General features: G+C 44.9%; 1 protein-coding gene across 2 annotated transcripts in view; it reads right to left on the bottom strand.

Annotated features, from left to right (window-relative positions):
• Positions 1-18214, bottom strand: part of LOC119169696 (dual specificity tyrosine-phosphorylation-regulated kinase 4-like) — a 245065-nt gene that overhangs the window by 142091 nt on the left and 84760 nt on the right. Inside the window, exon 1 of one of the 2 annotated variants that reach the window (XM_075886965.1) lies at positions 2247-2361. The exons of the other annotated variant lie outside the window; for it this stretch is intronic. Within the exon in view, the coding sequence (XP_075743080.1) occupies positions 2247-2270 (24 nt within the window). The 5' untranslated portion in view covers positions 2271-2361. Of the gene's footprint in view, positions 1-2246; positions 2362-18214 lie in introns of those variants that run through there. 2 annotated transcript variants of the gene reach the window in all.

Below are 18214 nucleotides of genomic sequence, written 5' to 3' on the forward strand. Positions count from 1 at the left end.
TGTAATTAGTCTACCACGCGGGATGAAGAAATCAATGTCTGGTGTAACTTGAGAGTCACGTTAGCTAGCGCATGTAGCTAACCTAGACTAAACTTATCCGCTTCAAATTAAAAAAGAGAAGAAAAAAAGGAACTTTGATTGTTTTTTGTGAGTGCTGACTTAATAGCCACCCACGTGTGTCAATTTATTCGAAGAGAAACGTGACCTCTTTTTGAAAAAGTGGCGTTCTGTGGTGTATTCCATGTATGCCCACTTGCGAATCGACATGAAGAAGTCCCTAAATGAGGCTTCATTAATCATCATCATCAGCTTACCTACTGCAGGGCAAAGGCCTCTCCCATGATTCGCAAATACCCCCGGTCTTGTGCTTTCTGCTGCCACGTTATACCTGCGATCTTTTTTTTTTTAACTAATCGGACCACCTAACTTTCTGTCTTTCCCTAACCCGCTTGCCTGCTCTAGGAATCCAATCAGTTACCCTTAATGACCAGTGGTTATCCTGCCTACGTGCTACGTGTCCGGCCCATGCCCATTTCTTCTTGATGTCTAACTACGATAACCTTGACCACGGTTTGTTCACTGACCAACTCTACTCTCTTCTTGCCTACTAAGCTTACACCTATCATTTTCCTTTCCATCGCTCGCTTCATCGTCTTCAATTTACGCTGAACCTTCTTTGTAAGCCTGCAGGTTTCTGCTCCGTAGGTAAGTACCAGCAAGATGCAGATGTTATATACCTTCCACCAGATGGTTAGTGGCAGATTACCATTAAAGGTCTGAGAATGCTTGCCGGATGTGATCCACCCCATCCTAATTCTTCTAGTTATTTCACTCTCATTATTAGGCTCCACGGCTACTACCTGTCCTAAGTATACATATTATTTTACAACTTCCAGCGTCTACTCACCTATCGAAAGTGATGTTTTCTTCCGAGACTGTTGCACGTTACTTTAGTTTTGTGCATAATAATTTTCAGATCTACTTCTGCTTTCCGTGTCCAGTTCAGTATTCATGAGCTGTATGTATATCGTCCCCGAGTTACTCATTAAGGCAATGTCATCAGTGAATTGCAGGTTGCTAAGGTTGCTCCATAGACTCCTATTCCTAACTCTTTCCAGTCTAAGGCCCCGAAAAGCACGTTAAACACGAAGTGAATAGCATTGGAGAGATGGTCTCACCCTGCCTTACACCTTTATTTATTAAGATTCTGTTGCTTTCTTTATGAAGAACAACGGTGGGTGTGGATACGCTGTAGATTTTTCCAGCATGATTATGTAGGGTGTGTCGATGTCCTGATTCCGTAGTGCCGGCATTACTGCTGATGTTTCGACCGAGTCAAACGCCTTCTCGTGATCTATGAAGGCTATGTATAGAGATTGGTTGTATTCCGTACATTTCTCTATTACGTGATTGATAGTATCAAGATGGTCTACTCGGGAGTAGCCTGTACGAAATTCTGCTTCGTCCTTTCATTTATTGAACTCCAATATTGCCTTGATTCTATTACCTATTATTTTTGTAAATAGTTTGCAGAGAACGAACCTTGTTAGGAGCCCTAATTAGGAGCCCTTTAATCAACTATCTTGCCTGAAGTTTTGGCACAGCACTATTTACTATACCGTTAAAAAAGTGTATGCATACTTGAAGTGTACCCTGTGTAGTAAATCTAATGGAGATGTCGCAGAATGTGGTATAGATATAGCGGAATACAACGGACACTTCTACCTTTGGCAACATTATTATTTTTTTTATTTCATAAACCTGTACTCAATGTTATTGGCTGTACGCGGCTTGTCAAGGACGTAGTTTTAAAGTCTGTGGTCAACTTGGCGATTCGTCTTTTGCGCGCTTAGATCACTCTCATTCGCATGGAACCGAAACATCTTTCACATCTAGAATATAAACGAGGCATCTTTGAGCATGCGCAGCCTGTATATACTCACCAATTCTTTTATGCAAATATTTCTCCTTACGTCATTTTCTGTTATTATTATTATAATACATTTCACCCTTTTCATCAATCACTGGTTTTCTTTTAATGGGAACTTATCAGTACTCCCGTCAATAAAAACACACTGGTACAAAAACCTCGTGAAATGATTACCAGGCTTGTGCTTTGTACGCATATTCTTATTTAGAGGATCACCTTTCAGCATCGGTTATCAACTTTCGCTCTACTATTAGATGTTATGACATAGGTGGTGACAAAAGTGACATCTACATTGTGATCACAATAAATCACTCACAGTCCCGAAGAAAAAGAGTCGCATAACAGGAACGCCAGCAAGTTCATATCCACATGCTTTTCCACGAACAAGTCACACGTATCCGACAACGCCAGGATGCGAGGAACAACATACCTGCGTAGGGAGAAAAAGACGTATCTTTTAAAAATTGCATATCTACACTGAGTTTACAAAGGAACTTAGTGTACATACACTCTTGACAGACACGCATTCATTGGCAGGAGCGTAGCCGGGGAAGGGGAGGTCGGGGGTTCACCTCCCCCCCCCCCCCCAAAAAAAAATAAAAAAAAGTTGCAATTTAGTTTGAGTATATGCATTTACGCGCACACATACAAACGCGTGCATAGATATTTCCGGCTACGCCCCTATTCATTGGCAGGACGCAACTTGGCGAACCGAATTCGCAATGATTTCCTTTCCCGAATGCGCTCTCTTATTGGCCAACCTCCTTCGCTGCTTCAAACCTGCTTCAAACGTCAGGATTATCTGAAACGTCTCATGAAACTTGCGTAAAAAAAGAACTATTCACTTGTATGTGCGAAGCTAAGAGCCCAATTCAGTTTTTTTTTTCTCAGCCGAAAGCTTCGTGTGCGTCATCAGGCCGAAAATTTGGCGTGATCGCGAAGCGATGCAAGGCACACCTCAAACCACAAAATACCACGGCTTGAAACGCGTGAGCTGCGCCTTCACGTATTTTGCGACACCCGCGTCAAGAATGAGCTGTCTATATTTGCTTAGATACGCTTTTGCCTTCAATTGATCCTAAGCGCATGAGGTCACTTTTCTTCGTTCACTTCATGCCAGGAACTTCCAGATGGCTTCGCCAGCGGCCTTTACTTTTTGTAGATTTATTTCTTCATTTCCATGCTCCCTATTAGGTATAACTAACTATCGTATATATAGAGTGACTTACTTATACACACAAAAAAAATTCCTTTTTCTTTGCAATACCTTGAAATTATTAAATCTGATTGACTGTAAAGGTATACTGTGTTTTGCCGGGCTGTGTGTCGAAGTAATCCATATTTCTATCTCCTCTTTCTGCCTCACTTCCTCCTCTCATATTGGGGTTAGCAACTAATGATTCCCGATGAAATCTTGTTACCTTTTTTAATTAAAAAAAACGTTTGAATATCGCCTGTCTCCCAGTTGTGATTCAGCTTACTGCAGATGCATTGACGGTGCTACCACGACAAATGTTATCACAAGTTGTGTACACTCGTACACCCACAAAAGAAAAGAAAATAAAAGCCCTTGATTAGGAGGTGAAATCACACGATTAAAACATACAGCCTGTTCGACCAAGTATTTTGTACTGGTAATGTAGGTTAGGCCGGCGTATTCGGTTAGTCTTCTTCTTTTTCTCTTCTTACGGTTGCTTTTTAATTAAAATTGACAATGCAATCCCAAATTATTTGAATGCGTGCGTAAATGATTCGAATGCATGCTTGTTTGCATATTCGGTACAAAATATAACGTTCCCATCTCTTTACGTTGGTTCTCCTGTATCGTAGGGGTAATCCTGACACGAGACAATCCTAATTCGAGGCAGTCCTGACGCGATTGGCTTGTCCTTAGAAAAAGTTTACAGTTGGCCAATGAGAACTAGCCTTTACGAATGAAAAGCTTCGTGAATTCGACCCTGTAGGGCCGCATAATTTGCACCACTTATCGCTCATCACTTCTCATCGCCGACGGCTGCCTATACGTTCTGTAATTCATAAGTAACATTTTCCGGAATCCCCACTTCTCCATCACGAGATCATACTCATCAATACCGGTAGATAAAAGGCAGGTGTCAGAAAGTTGCTGCTTGTAACTACTATCAGTGTCAAATGAAACCCGAACAGTGGCAAGCCTTCGCGATAGCATAGTGCACGCAGTCCACTTAGTACTACGAACAGCTACGCATATATGCACAAATTTGCCTAACGGGATGCGCGCGCCTGTAAATGGTGATAACTCAACGGCACGCACTGCACTATCGCAAAGGCTTGTCGCTGGTCGGGTTTCATTTGATGCTGATACATGCATCGAGGATATATGTACGCATTCACACTAATATTTCATTTTTTCATGGGCGAAGCTCCTAGATGCGTGGGTCTGTTCATTCCTTGTACGTATGTACGTGGCCACCAAAATACCACCTTTGCCAACTGCCCATTACGTCTTTGCAAACATCCCACTACGCCCCATCACCGAACGACGACTTCACCGGCCATAAGGCAAACACTAATGAGAAGTAGCCAATGAAATGTAATATGGTTATGTACTTGTATCCAGGTGCGCGTTAAAGAACCATAGATTGTCTCACTGTGTCCATCCTTTGTATGTGATCGCCTATAGTTACACCTTTAAAAACTGCCCATTACTTCGTACTTGCAAACATCCCACTACGCTCCATCACCGATCCACCAGTTCATCGACCATAAAGCCGGTACAATCAATGGAGGAATGGAAGCGGCGTATAGCTACCTTTTACGACTGATGATAATAAAATTTCTTGTATAAATATGTACAGTGTTTGTCACGTCTTTGATGATGTAGTGGGCGATATTGTCGGATGGCTCACGGTTTGGCGATGAAACCCTCCAGCGCTTCACCCCACTCATCATCATTCACTCTGTGGATATGCTGTAATTTTTTTTGGGGTGGGGGGGGGGGGTGAACCTTCATACGTTTCATTTCTTTCATTGCTTTAACGTGCCAATAAGAGGCATAATGACAAATTAAAACCTTCGAGGTTTATATGCTTTTTTTACTTAACCTAAATCCTCTCTGTTGTGCTTTACGAGTTGTAAATGCATTATTAACCTCTCTTCATTTTTTTTGCGTGAGAAATCGCATACAATGTTTTGTATAATATGCAGCTCGATAAATGGATTTGAATATGGGCCTCAAGCGTGCCTGAAACTCGCATTCGCGGCGGATGCCCAATACAGCAGCTCAATCTAGCATATAGCTTACAAGCGAACACACACAGACATAAACGCGCATACACAAAGAAAGAAATGCTAGACAAGACAGCAAGGCGACCACGGCACATCCTAAGCAGCCCTTGAACAAAAAACAACTGCGTAAATCAACTCAGAAGTTGAGGGAGAAAAGACCAAGCAAAAAAGGAAAAAAAAAAACTACTCACGCAAGATAAAGTAGTGTAATGTCTATGCTCATGGCGGGGGGGGGGGGGGGAGGTTTTTTTTTTCCTGAGCCACTCACTTTTAACGCGTGTCTTTAAGAGCTACCACCGTCAAGAGGAAGAGATGCGCTTTATCGAACGTTTCTTTCTCTTCTTCTCTCTTTCTCCATCTACGCTGGGGTTCCATCGAAAAGTTTCTCTCCGGTGCGCTATGTTTAGCATCACTAATCAGCGCAGTTGCCCTCTTACAGGGCGTGAGCCGACGCGCAGGCCACACCTTTCTCGGTGCAAACGCTTGTCCAACTGAGAAACAAAATAAACGTGCGCCCGTTTCCTATCTCGCTTCCACGCTGCCTTTGGTCCCGGTGAGAAGACCCAAGCACCGACAAGCGTTGAAGCTCACGCTGACAGGAATCAGAACACGGAGCGGGGATGCACGTAGCAGTGGCCGTGCACGTACACTCCCGGGCACGCAGATGCAAGGGAGAAAAAAACACAGTAGAAGGAACAGCTATTTAGCCCCGGGACAAGTGACATCAAAACAAAGCTAGCCAGGTGGAACGACGTCCCCTCAACTTATCCACCACAGTGCTACGCCACCACGAAGCATCCTCCTGACCAGCTTGTTTGCGATGCCTAGCTGGGATTGGCTAAGCGCGCGTGCAGGGACAGAGGAGGCCTAGAAGAGAAGCAAGGGGAAACAGACAAGACACGCAACAGTGAACAGAATTACGGAGACCGGTCGACATCGGGCCTGAATAGAGGGGGAGAGGCGCAAGAGGGAGAAGGGACGTTACCATGGCAACCACTCTTCCTCGCCCGCATCCCCAAGACGGGAGGCGCCGGAGTGCGCGCCGCTGCTTTATTCCCCTCTTTTCATTTCCCTTTTATGTCTCCGTGGCGCCGGCGTCCTTTGGAGTTCCCCCATTGCATCTTGCGCCGGCGGCGCCAAGCCCTTTCTTACCGTCTCTCTTTCCCTCTTCCAGCCCCGACCTGCTGTCCTCCTGCTCTACCTCTCTGGGTGGCGATGTCATCCTTCTCTCTCTTACCTTTTCCCCCTTCGCTTCCTTGCGTCTCCCAGGGAAGTGCTCTCTCTCCTTACTTCCCCACTCCTGAGTTGGCTCTACTGTCTTCCCTCACCCATCGTTAACGGCGGCTCCGGAATGTCGGGGAAAGTGCGCATCTGTGGTGTCCCTTCCGGAAACTTGGCAGCCGCCCCTCGAGTGACTGCGGGTTGTTGTCAGTTTGTTAGCCTTTTCCCGTAATTCTCTTTGTTGTGACTTTCTATGTACACATGTACGAATGGAAAGAGTAAAAAAGAAGTTCCTCTGATACAGTGAGTTTGGCGAGTTCATTTCCGTTCATTACGAAAAGGACAACAAGATAAGAGGCTGTGGGAAAGGCTTTTGATGAGTGTCGGAAGGAATCTACTTGGCTATTAGTCTCGTACGCCGCTTACAGATGTGTATGATGAAGAAGGATGAGATATACCGAGTCTTTATCATTACACTCATCTTTGTATACAGACATAGAAAGATGAGTGCAATGCTTTGGCGAATGTTCAGTTCGAGTGATGAAGCTCAGTCTTTCTCAAATGAACGCTAGCAAACGAAGCAACAAAAAAAAGCTGTAGCGGCATGCTACACACTGAGTACTTTTCACATCAATAATAGCAATGCTCACACCGATAATCACAATTGTACATAACTACATTATAAATTTTATGCTCTAAGCACTGCTAATACATTGCGCTCACGGCATAAGTGAGTTTGCATTTTGTCACATTTAAGGTGACTGATACTGCACTTATGTAGAGTAAAAAAAAAATAAAAATAGTAACACGCAGGTGGACACTCAAAAAAGAAATGAGTAGGCTCATACAGCCGACAAATGGCCCTGGTCTCATAATTGATTTTTGGGGTTTAACGTCCCAAAACCACCATATGGTTATGAGAGACGCCGTAGTGGAGGGCTCCGGAAATTTCGACCACCTGGGGTTCTTTAACATGCACCCAAATCTGAGAACATGGGCCTATAACATTTCCACTTCCATCGAAAATGCAGCCGCCGCAGCCGGGATTCGATCCCGCGACCTGCGGTACAACACTTTTATTACAGTCTACCTGCTGGTCAGCAGCCGAGTACCTTAGCCACTAGACCACCGTGGCGGTGCGGCCTGGTCTCATAAGTCAGATTGGTTTTGTTAAGCACAAAGTTTAATTTGTGCTAATATCGATAAACAACATATAATGCAGAGTCACACAAGACACGAATTCAGGGGGAAGACATCAAGTTATAAGAAATCGTCGAACAAGGACCGCGGCTGGAGTGTAGTGAGAATGCGCATGCCCTTGCGAACTGCGGCTTATTCAGTGTATGTACACCGAGTTTCAAAGCCCGAGTTTATGCCCAGCAGCTTCAATAATTATCACTAAGCTTTATTCGTTCATTCCTTTAGAGTGATCATCGCGTTACGTGACAAAGGAGCATACAGAATGGTCAATCTTTCCGATGAGCCGACTTTAAAAATTCACTTGAAAGCCGTCTGCAAGACATGACGTAGGCAGAAGCCGGCGTTTAGTATTGTACTAAAATTCACTTGAAAGCCGTCTGCAAGACATGACGTAGGCAGAAGCCGGCGTTTAGTATTGTACAATACAAGGTAAACTTATACTCTGCAAAATATTTTGTGACATGCTCGGCTAGTTTAGGGCTATTGCAGATGTTGACGAACGACAGGAAGAAGGGGAATGGCAACATGACTGACACAGTGATAACAATATACGCTTGCCGCTCGGGCATTCACGCCGCAGTGGTAGCCCGCTACTCTTGAGCAGGTGCAAAGGGGCAAGGGCGGTGTCAAAGTTCATACGCCACTATTCTATGCATTTTTTTTTTGCCTCTTCCTCTTTCATTAACCTTCTTATGGAAGGGTGACCTGCGAACTTTTGACCTGAGCTGTACCTGCCAATAGATGACGACGAAGGACTCCCGTCAAACTGGATCACGCTTATGGGCCTCCACTGCTCGCAAAATCGAACACCCAGTGTTGCAAGATATGGAGATATCTGAACCAAACTAATGCATTTTATATGCTGTGCAAAACAAACGTAAAGTGACAGCACTTTTACGGCAGCTTTGTTGAATTTCGTGGCAGTAGAACAAGGGCACAGTTCTCGAAGACATGATGTGAAGCTGACATGAAGATTTATACACATCAGGAAGATTTATTACACAATAAGCATTGTTGAAGTTTAACGTAACAAAACCACGATACAACTACGAGAGACGCCGAAGCAAAAATTAATGTCAGCTGGGTTTTTTTTTTTACGCGCGTCTAAATCTAAGCACTCGGAACTGAAACAATTATCGCCTACATCGGAAATGCGGCCGCCACCGCTGGGATTCAATCCTGTGACCTGCGGTTCAGCAGTCAAGAATCAAAACTACTAAACCACTGTGGCAGAAACATCAGGAAGATTTTGACATTGCGAAAATTTGATGCCAATGTCCCGGTGCACTGATGCAACTTCTGTGGGGCCGTGAGAGACACCATTGAACGCTAGTAAGAAAGTGAAAGACGCCATGCCGATGCTGCAGAAAGGAGCGTATAAGTATAGGTCTAAGTAAAAGCTGCAACCTACAATACAGCTTATGCTTCACGAATGCAAACTGCGAAGATGTTAAATAAACCACCTCGGACCATTTCCAGATGAGGTTATGCACGGGTTTTTCATTCATACATTAATGCATTCTTTGACCCATTCATTCATTCATTTCCATGACAATCAGTGGTTACTTTGGTAGACCCTACCAAATGTATGGGAAAAAATTAGTAGCACACATTCCAAAGGCGCCATACCAAGCATCTTTTCTATGTAATAGTCGTTTGTTTAAAGGATAAAATGTACCCTTAACTTACTTTATTGCAGTTATGTTATTGGACATGTTGCAAGTGAGCATATATTACTTGCGCCGCTGAACTTTGAGATGCCACCTCATATAGCACGGAAGATTTTCAGGATGACCTAAGCTAGGTACATTGCGTCTCATTGGCTACGTCAGCAGTGGTGGGCTGTTATGCTCTACCGGGCCTCTTCTTAGCGTAGCTTTTTGCCTCATCAAGTGAGCCCACGGGACGGCTTATTCTCTCGCATAGTGGATTACCCGTACTCTAAATTCTCAAGAACTTTTTCTAAACACACATAGCTCAAAGCTCTCCCATAAAGGGTACACCGTATTCCAAATCGTCGAGTATTTGTTCTGAACATGCTCTCCTGTAGTAGAGTATACCATGTACCCCGAAACCCTGAATTGTTGAACACGTTTTATAAACACGTGTCGTTGTTGGTATGAGCTTGCTTGTTCCGTAGACACCATTTCCATATGTACGAAGCAGCTCATGATGGAATGAACTTTTTTGTAAATGACAAAGGCACTTAGAATGGTCCGTGTAAAAAAAAAAAAAGATGTGAGGGAACTATTGGCAGCCCACGCCGCCGCATAATCAAGTACGCGAGTCAGTCAGCCAGTCAACGACCTTTATTCACAAATCGTCCCGAGGAGCCGATGCCCTTCAAGAGGGCGGGTCGGCTGCGGGCTGCACGCACGAGTAGTAGCAGTTGCTGCCTGATTAAAACGTGTGAGTCTAATGCGTTTTAGGGGGCGAAGCTCCTTAAGATGTGGGTCGTTCTTTCCTCTGTAAAGGTAGTAGTATGTAGCCGACTCTAGTTTATGAATTGCTCAATAGATGGCGCTGTGTGTATATTTTATATAAGGCAGTCATGTAGGCTCCCTAATGTCCTAGGAAATATCGCTAGATGGTGTTAGTGGTTTTCGTATAGTTGATGATTTCGTCTACTTGAAAGACAGACAGACAGACAGGTGAACGGATGAACGCTTCACCCCACTCATAATCATTCACTCTATGGATAGGCTGTGATATTTTTTTTTCTGTGGGAGATCCCCGACGCACTGTGCTCGGAGGCGGCTTTGCAGCTGTTGTGCCAGTTGTCACGTGATCCTAGAGGGTGGTGGCGAGCTTTGAGGCGGAGTGGGGCTGCGACGTCGCGACAAGAGCCTCGATATGTCGACGTTGCCTGCCGCTGTTTATAAACATGGTATGTCTCTCTACTGAGTAACGGTCAATTCATTAGTCCACTCAGCCTTTTTCGGCACTGCAGGGAGAGAGAGAGGAACATAAAGGAAAAGGGCTGCGAGAATAAGGCGAAAGAATATAATCAAGGTGAGCCTCCTCTACCACCTCAAGCCACCTCAAGATGCCGGGTTGTAGCCTCGCATGGCAGCCTTCCAGAGCTCCAGACCACTTAAATGTCTATACGAAGGCACGGGAGAGGAGAGTTATCCTTGCACTGATACGATATGTGGTCTAGGCCCTCTCTCTTGACAGAATAAAACTCGCTGGCCGAGCCATCGCAACTCTCGTTTGCCTCATCAGCACCGTTAGAAGCAGAGATACGGCCAATAATATGGATCGCCAATCCGTTATACCAGCGCGACTACGGCGAAGAAACCGTTGTATATGGAAGTGCATCGCACGATTGAAGAAAAATAAGTGTTGGTCATTTATTACGCGCTTTGAATCTATGCGCTAATTTGAAAAATCGCCACCACGCAAGTTCAAACGGATTAAAAACTGCCTTAAATACATTTTTTTTACTCATACTTTCGGGATTTACACGAGGGAACAGAAGTAGTTGACGTTTTCCCGTAACGTTGCTTTGGTTTTGGGACGTTAAGCTTTATATTAATGCAGCCTCTCTAAGGTTGGCCGCGCATGCTCAGTGCGGCGGAAGAGAGGGTAAGCGCCTGATTCGGATGGCCGTGTCGTCATCACTCTGGACACATTTATTTATTTATTTATTTATTTATTTATTTATTTATTTATTTATTTATTTATTTGGGAAAGCAGTCAACACTAAATAGTCGCTCTCATTCTCCTAACACGCATCCGGAGAAGCATCACAATTGCGGCTCTCGCTTAGCATTTTAGTACAATTTCAGAATCGCCCCGTCACTCTTGTCACTATCAATAAACCGATTATTCAAGAGGTATATAATCGATTAGGTCGATTAAGTGAAAGGCGGACATCAATGGCGACTAATCGTTTTGCGGGACACCTTCATTTGAATAATAATATAATAATTTATCGATATTACCGTCTTTATTCACGGGCACTGGCAGCAATTTTTGGGGGGGAGGGGCGGGGGGGCACCTTTTTGATATTAAGTGGGGGCTGGGTAGGCAGATGTGGTCGAATGCTATTTCGAGCTCTATGTTCCACAGCGAAAAAAAAATCGGGAGGACGGGGGCGCTACCGCTTGGCTACGCCACTGTCCCTATATTCATTCACCGACATTTACATCACGAGTGCTCTTTTACAGTCAGATTGAAGGCCATCAAGCTGGTCTTGTCCATCGTATGTGTTCAAGAACAAGGAACACGTGATCATTTATCGGCAGATGAGGCCCTTGACAATTACCAACAATTATGAAAAATTATCAGCAATCATCAGCAATCATCAACAATTATCGATTTTAAATTTTATTCAGAGGGGACAACGTAACGCCCAATAGCCGGAAATCAAATTTGCCGCATAAAACAAAAATTAAATGCCTCATCTCTGCACGGCAGAAGAAGCCAAATGCGTGAACAGTGAAAACGTTTCTGCAATTTGTTCGCTCACAAATGACCTTACTATGTTGTGTGTACCAGGTTTGGAGCATATGCGGGTGCTTAATATGAGCTTTCGAAGAAGAACAACTTTCTACCTTTATACCAAGCGCTTCCTGAGTAACCTATAAAACTAATGATTCCAATAGGCATCGCTGAACCTGGAAAGGTTCCACGAACACTCCCCATTGACATCATATTACGCATTCATTCAAAGCCAATTCAACTATTGCACGACGTATCACAGACGGGAACATATGTTTGCATACGTTCCATAGCAACGTACTCAGAACAACGTCGTCATTCACTTCCGCATCCACACGGCAGCTATGGGAAACGAATGGTTTGGTGCTTTTTGTGCAAAGTATGCAATAGCTTAGTGGATAATAAATCTACGTTATCATCCTACCAGCGTTTACGTTGAACATTCAACATCGCCCCCACCACTTCCCCCTGTGCAGGGTAGCATATAGCGGTTGCGCCGAACGGGTTAACATCCCTGCCTTTTCTCTCTATCGTTCTCCCTTCTTCCTTTAACATTGTAATCGGTTGTATTATGTGCTGTGTACATGTGTTCAGCATAGCCGGGGTAGAGTCTGTGCTAGAGGGGTGAGAAAGGCAATTGAGAGTGAGAAGAATAGAAGGAGGGAGAAAAGGAGGGTAAAGGATAACGCAGCCATGCACATTATAGCACCGAAAGGAGGAAGGGAAGCGAAGGAGAGGGTAATCTATAGCGCAAGCTCTGCAGTTTTCTCGGTCTTCACCCCACTAGCTCTTGGGTGCATCAATTTTAGTTGCTTTATTGAACAGCGCGGTACTGAAAAAATCATGCAATATGAGGAATTACTATATTGTGTGGTAAATTGCAGCGACCAAGAAAAACAGTAACAAAAGATATCGATCACGCAGTCTTGAAAAGACGTTTAGTTCAGTATTCATCATCGAACACAAACGTCGGAAGATACCTCAAACTGTACTTGAAAAAAAAAATAAAGGATATCCTATGAAAGCACTGCATGTTGGTTGACTTGTCAGGGTAATCAATCGCAATTATGGGCGTACTATTATTAGTGTTGGACGGGCAATACCAAGAAGCGCTTACGAATGAAAAGTTATGCGAATGTATACAACACTGGCCCCCAAATTGATTATCGATTCACAAAAGTCATTACGATCTCCTATCAAAATCGCGCTCATCTTCGCACGCCAAGGAAGGAAGGAACAGGAGAACATGTGAAGGGGGGGGGGTATTAATTAGTCTAATATAACAGGTATGATACCCTAGTCTTGGGAAACGGATAAGGGAGCTTTCAGAGGTACACACAAGTTGAGAGAGATAAAAAGAGGGAGTGGCCGCACACACAAAGTTGCATAACCACCGGTGCAATTTGGTTATTTTCAATAATTTGAACAGTGTCTTTGTCCCCTCAGTGAGCGCCGACATCTCAAAATGACAATCCAAAATGGTTTCTGCCGACATCTTTCCGCGGTCGATGAGAGCTAGAGAGATTGCGTGTCTGAGCATTACGCGAAGCCTACGATGCCTCGATTCACAATCGGGGATGCAGCCCCGCAACGTCCACAATGGTTTCTGGCTGCACACGTCTTTTGTTCTTTTAATATTTCGACAGCAAAGGACGTTGCTCGTAGCGCGCAACGAATGTTAATCGAGCGAAACTGCATTGTCTCCTATCCGCCTGGCATCGTGCCAAACACAGGCGAGTCGTCTTCCGTTCCGGGAAACAATGCTGTAAACTAAATCGCCTCTCTCCCTCTACTCCGTCTTTTCGTCACTTCTTTTCTCTCTTATTCTCCTCCTCCTTTCCTCTCTTTGGCCAATCTAATGACGTAGCCGTACAGTGCTAAATGGCAGGACAAAACAGAGACACCCGTGCCGAGAGAAGACATGTGTTCTTTTCGGCCCCATCCAAACATGCCATTAGTTCACATTAAGGCGCCGCAATTCCCAAGGCGAGTCTAAAAAACCAATACAAAAGACGACCATAAGTAGGCTGTTAACCGGTCATCAGTAGCACTGCCGAAAGCGTGCCGCGAAGTCGTTAGACCGAGAGAGAGAGAGAGAGAGAGAGAGAGAGAGAGAGAGAGAGAGAGAGGGAGATGTGGACGGTCCTAATGGCAGCCCGGGTTCGGATCTCAGAGTAAAGGTACGCTCGCTTTGTCGTTGGAAAGGGTGCGGAGCGGAATGATTGTGCGAAGCTCCCATGTTTATACAGGTACGCACTCAAACAAGGGGCCTCGAACGAGCCAGTAGCATTAGTGTGGGTACAATCACCGTTTTCGGAAGAAACAGGGACATTGCCTGAGTGATGTCTTCCTTTTCCTTGCTCCTTTTTTTATTTTTTTGCTAAGCCATAACATGCATTGGCACGTTCCATGATCATTGGCTCGTCCAGACGCTGAAGAACAGCCTGCTGAAGACGCTGAAAAACATAAGCTGGCCGAAGACCAGTCGCACACTTTCAGGGTTAATAAAAAAAGCAAGCAAACAAAAGAAAAACAATTATTTCACGAACACGTACCACATGGGTGTGCCCGTATCTGAACATGATTGATTTGTGGGGTTTAACGTCCCAAAACCACCATATGATTATGAGAGACGCCGTAGTGGAGGGCTCCGGAAATTTTGACCACCTGGGGTTCTTTAACGTGCACCCAAATCTGAGCACACGGGCCTACAACATTTCCGCCTCCATCGGAAATGCAGCCGCCGCAGCCGGGATTCGAACCCGCGACCTGCGGGTCAGCAGCCGAGTACCTTAGCCACTAGACCACCACAGCGGGGCCCCGTATTTGAACAGAAATGCAGTGTGCTGTTTTAAACAGTGGATCCATTTAAGCAGACTGTTAGTCCGTGCACAGCTAACGAAAAACTACCTCCTTTCGTCTTCATCTTCCTTTTTTGTCCCCTTGTTCGTTTTCTGCTTCACTTCCATAGCACACGTGGAATGCAACTCCCGCGGAATGCAACAACTCCGATGAGCAGGAGAACGAGTACACAAATATAGATATAGAAGGGAAAGAGAGAAATATTATAAGATAAAGAAACAGAAGAGCAGCAGAAAAAGACAAATAACGAAAGTGAAAGAGAAGAAGGGATAGAGAAAGACAGAGAAAGAAATATACATAAAAAAGACATGAAAAGGAGAGCTAGAAATAAAGAAAAATGGAAGGCATACAGAGAAAGAAAGATAAGAAAAAAATGTAGAAATAAACAAAAACGGAGAACAATGTGATAAAGAGAGAGAGGTAAATAGGGGACGAGAGAAAAAGAGATAAAGAGAAACAAGGCTAACCATTTAGCTCCGCTCCTTTCAGGTTTGGTACCACTAGTGCGAAGCTGCCTTTTGCTTGCCTCAAAACGCAACATGAAGTTATTGATCCCTGTTGTTCTTCTCCTGTTATATGTGTACACTGATTCCTGACTGTCCTGTTTTCTGTACATTGGGAGAAGAGACGAGGCTAGTCATGCCGCTGTTTACGCAGCTTCTATAGCGCCTTTTCTCACCACAAAATCTGATTGATTGATTGATTGATTGATTGATTGATATTTGGGTTTTAGCGTCCCGAAACCACCATATGATTATGAAAGACGCCATATAGTGAAGGGCTCCGAAAATTTCGGCCAACTGGGGTCATTTAACATGCACTCAAATCTCAGCACACGGGCCGACAGCAGTTTTGATTCCATCGAAAATGCAGCCGCCGCGACCAGCAGTGGATGCCGCGACCTGCGGGTCAGCAGCCGAGTATCTTAGCCACTAGAACACCGCAGCGGGCACTACACAATGCACATGCGCTGCACTTGTGCGAAGCAAACTCAATCTTAAACGACGTCTATCCAATCGCGACAGCCTTGTTTTCTCTTGTGTATTGATGCAAGCAAGAAAAGAAAACAAAACAAACAAACAAACAAATGATCGAGTGAGCAAAAAGATCAAAAGCGGTTCCTGATCAAAAGCGCTATCGCATGTCAGGAAGGGTAGTTAAAGTTTTTGATGTTTTTTTTTTACTTTTAAAGTGGTCAGAGTGAAAAAGATGCTGACGATGTGCCTGAATGCGAGGACGCTCTCGCACTTGATATTAAGTTTCAAAGTAAAAGTACAAGCTTCGAGTGCCAGAGTGACATTATTATGAATTAAACTTAATGCAGGATAAGCAGTAGGTCTGCTGCGTTATATTCACTATGAACAGATCAGATGTCGCTGTTCGTGGGCGCGCATACACGAAACCAAGGAAGGCAGAGGGGGTATTACTTGTAGTCATTTAGCTGTACTGTAGTAATTACAGTATAAATGTGAATAAATTACAATAAAAAGAGCAGGGCGCGTTCGTCTGTGTGTGTGTGTGTTTGATTGATTGATATGTGGGGTTTAACGTCCCAAAACCACCATATGATTATGAGAGACGCCGTAGTGGAGGGCTCCGCAAATTTCGACCACCTGAGGTTCTTTAACGTGCACCCAAATCTGAGCACACGGGCCTACAACATTACCGCCTCCATCGGAAATGCAGCCGCCGCAGCCGGGATTCGAGCCCGCGACCTGCTGGTCAGCAGCCGAGTACCTTAGCCACTAGACCACCGCGGCGGGGCATGTGTCTGTGTGTGTGTGCGCGCTTCTAACGATTGGCAATCAGAAGAATAGGAATATGCACTGGAACACTCAGCGCATACTTTTTTAACAAGAACAAGATGGCCCTGCTGTTGACGATTCTGCTGACGCAGACTGGCTTAACGTGTACAGCAACATTCGGAATAATGGAAACTCAGAAAGAAAGAGTTAGAGAGAGAAAGACGATGAGTGGGTGTCGACCAGTGAAAAAGCCGACCATTTCCGGGTCGGTAAGTTGGAACACCTTTGAAGAAAGTTAGGGATAGGGAGGGAAGGGAAACAAGGGAAGAAAAGGGAAGAACGCGTTAGCGAGAAACTGCCGCATCGTTTCCACGTCGGTATATAAATGAGCCGGCATGGCCGAGGCGATTCGACAATAGGGCGCCGTCTGCGGAGGTCCTTGACCCCAGCGGAAGTGAAGGCATCCACATTCTCTAGTCCGCCTACGACAAAAAGCGACACACGTGTGCACCCGTACAAAGGAACGAATGACGACGCAAGAAGAAAAGAACAAAACTCAAAAAAAAGGAAACCTTAACGTTACCACAGCGTTCAGAAACTAGCCAGCGGTGTCAATGACCTCGGTCAGATTGCCGGACACTGTCGAATCGACGAATCGATAGACGCGACGAACAGTATAGAACACGTGCCAGCGTCGCTTCCTTCACCCCCTCCCCCGTTCTTTGATTTAGTTTCCCTTTATTTTACGTGCACTTTAATGTACGATTTTTTCTTCTCTGATCTTGACGCATGCGCCATCGCCTGCTTCTTCGAGAATTCCGCCCTCATAAATTTTCGAGCCCCCGCGGTCACCCGACAGCAGAAGGACTCAGCACGGGCGGCGCAGTCGAGGAACGTTTGAAGCAGCGCAGCATAAAAATCGCGAGCGCGGCTTCGTGGATTGGTGCCCGCCGGTTAGATACGGGAGTAATTTATTCAACAGCCTTCCCAAAGTCGAAAGGACCGGGCCAGCACTACTTCCTAATACGTCCAACAGAAAATAACGACGTCACCTAATCGCTACCATTCATTCCGCTCAAGAAGCGGCCGACCAGGTGCGTTCGCCACTCGTTACCTGTATGCTGTGTGTAATACGTGAACTCCTATAGTCCAGGCCGCTCACCGTAGATTACAGCTGTTTGAACCAGGCAGTATAAGCATATAATGAAAAAAAAATACCAGAAGCATGTGTTTAGCTACGTTCCAAGCTGTACCAGGCATACGATATTGTTGATAGCTTATGGAAGCATGAAAGGGGCAGGGGCAGAAGAGTGGACAAAGACCTCGAACCAAGCGCTTATTAGCCCTTCAACGTGGTACCGTTCTTTCTTAACATCGACATTTCTCTTTCTCTCTTTTGTAAGATTAATGCAAATGTAGGAATGCTGTCGGAACCCTTTTCGCACCGACTCCATCAAAGTATCCATCACCTGGTTCCAGATAGGGTTGCTAAGGGGCATGCAAACGTGCACGCATCGGATAATAAATAAATAAATAAATAAAT

Source organism: Rhipicephalus microplus, chromosome 2 (assembly GCF_043290135.1).
Source record: "Rhipicephalus microplus isolate Deutch F79 chromosome 2, USDA_Rmic, whole genome shotgun sequence".
Lineage (NCBI taxonomy): Eukaryota > Metazoa > Arthropoda > Arachnida > Ixodida > Ixodidae > Rhipicephalus > Rhipicephalus microplus.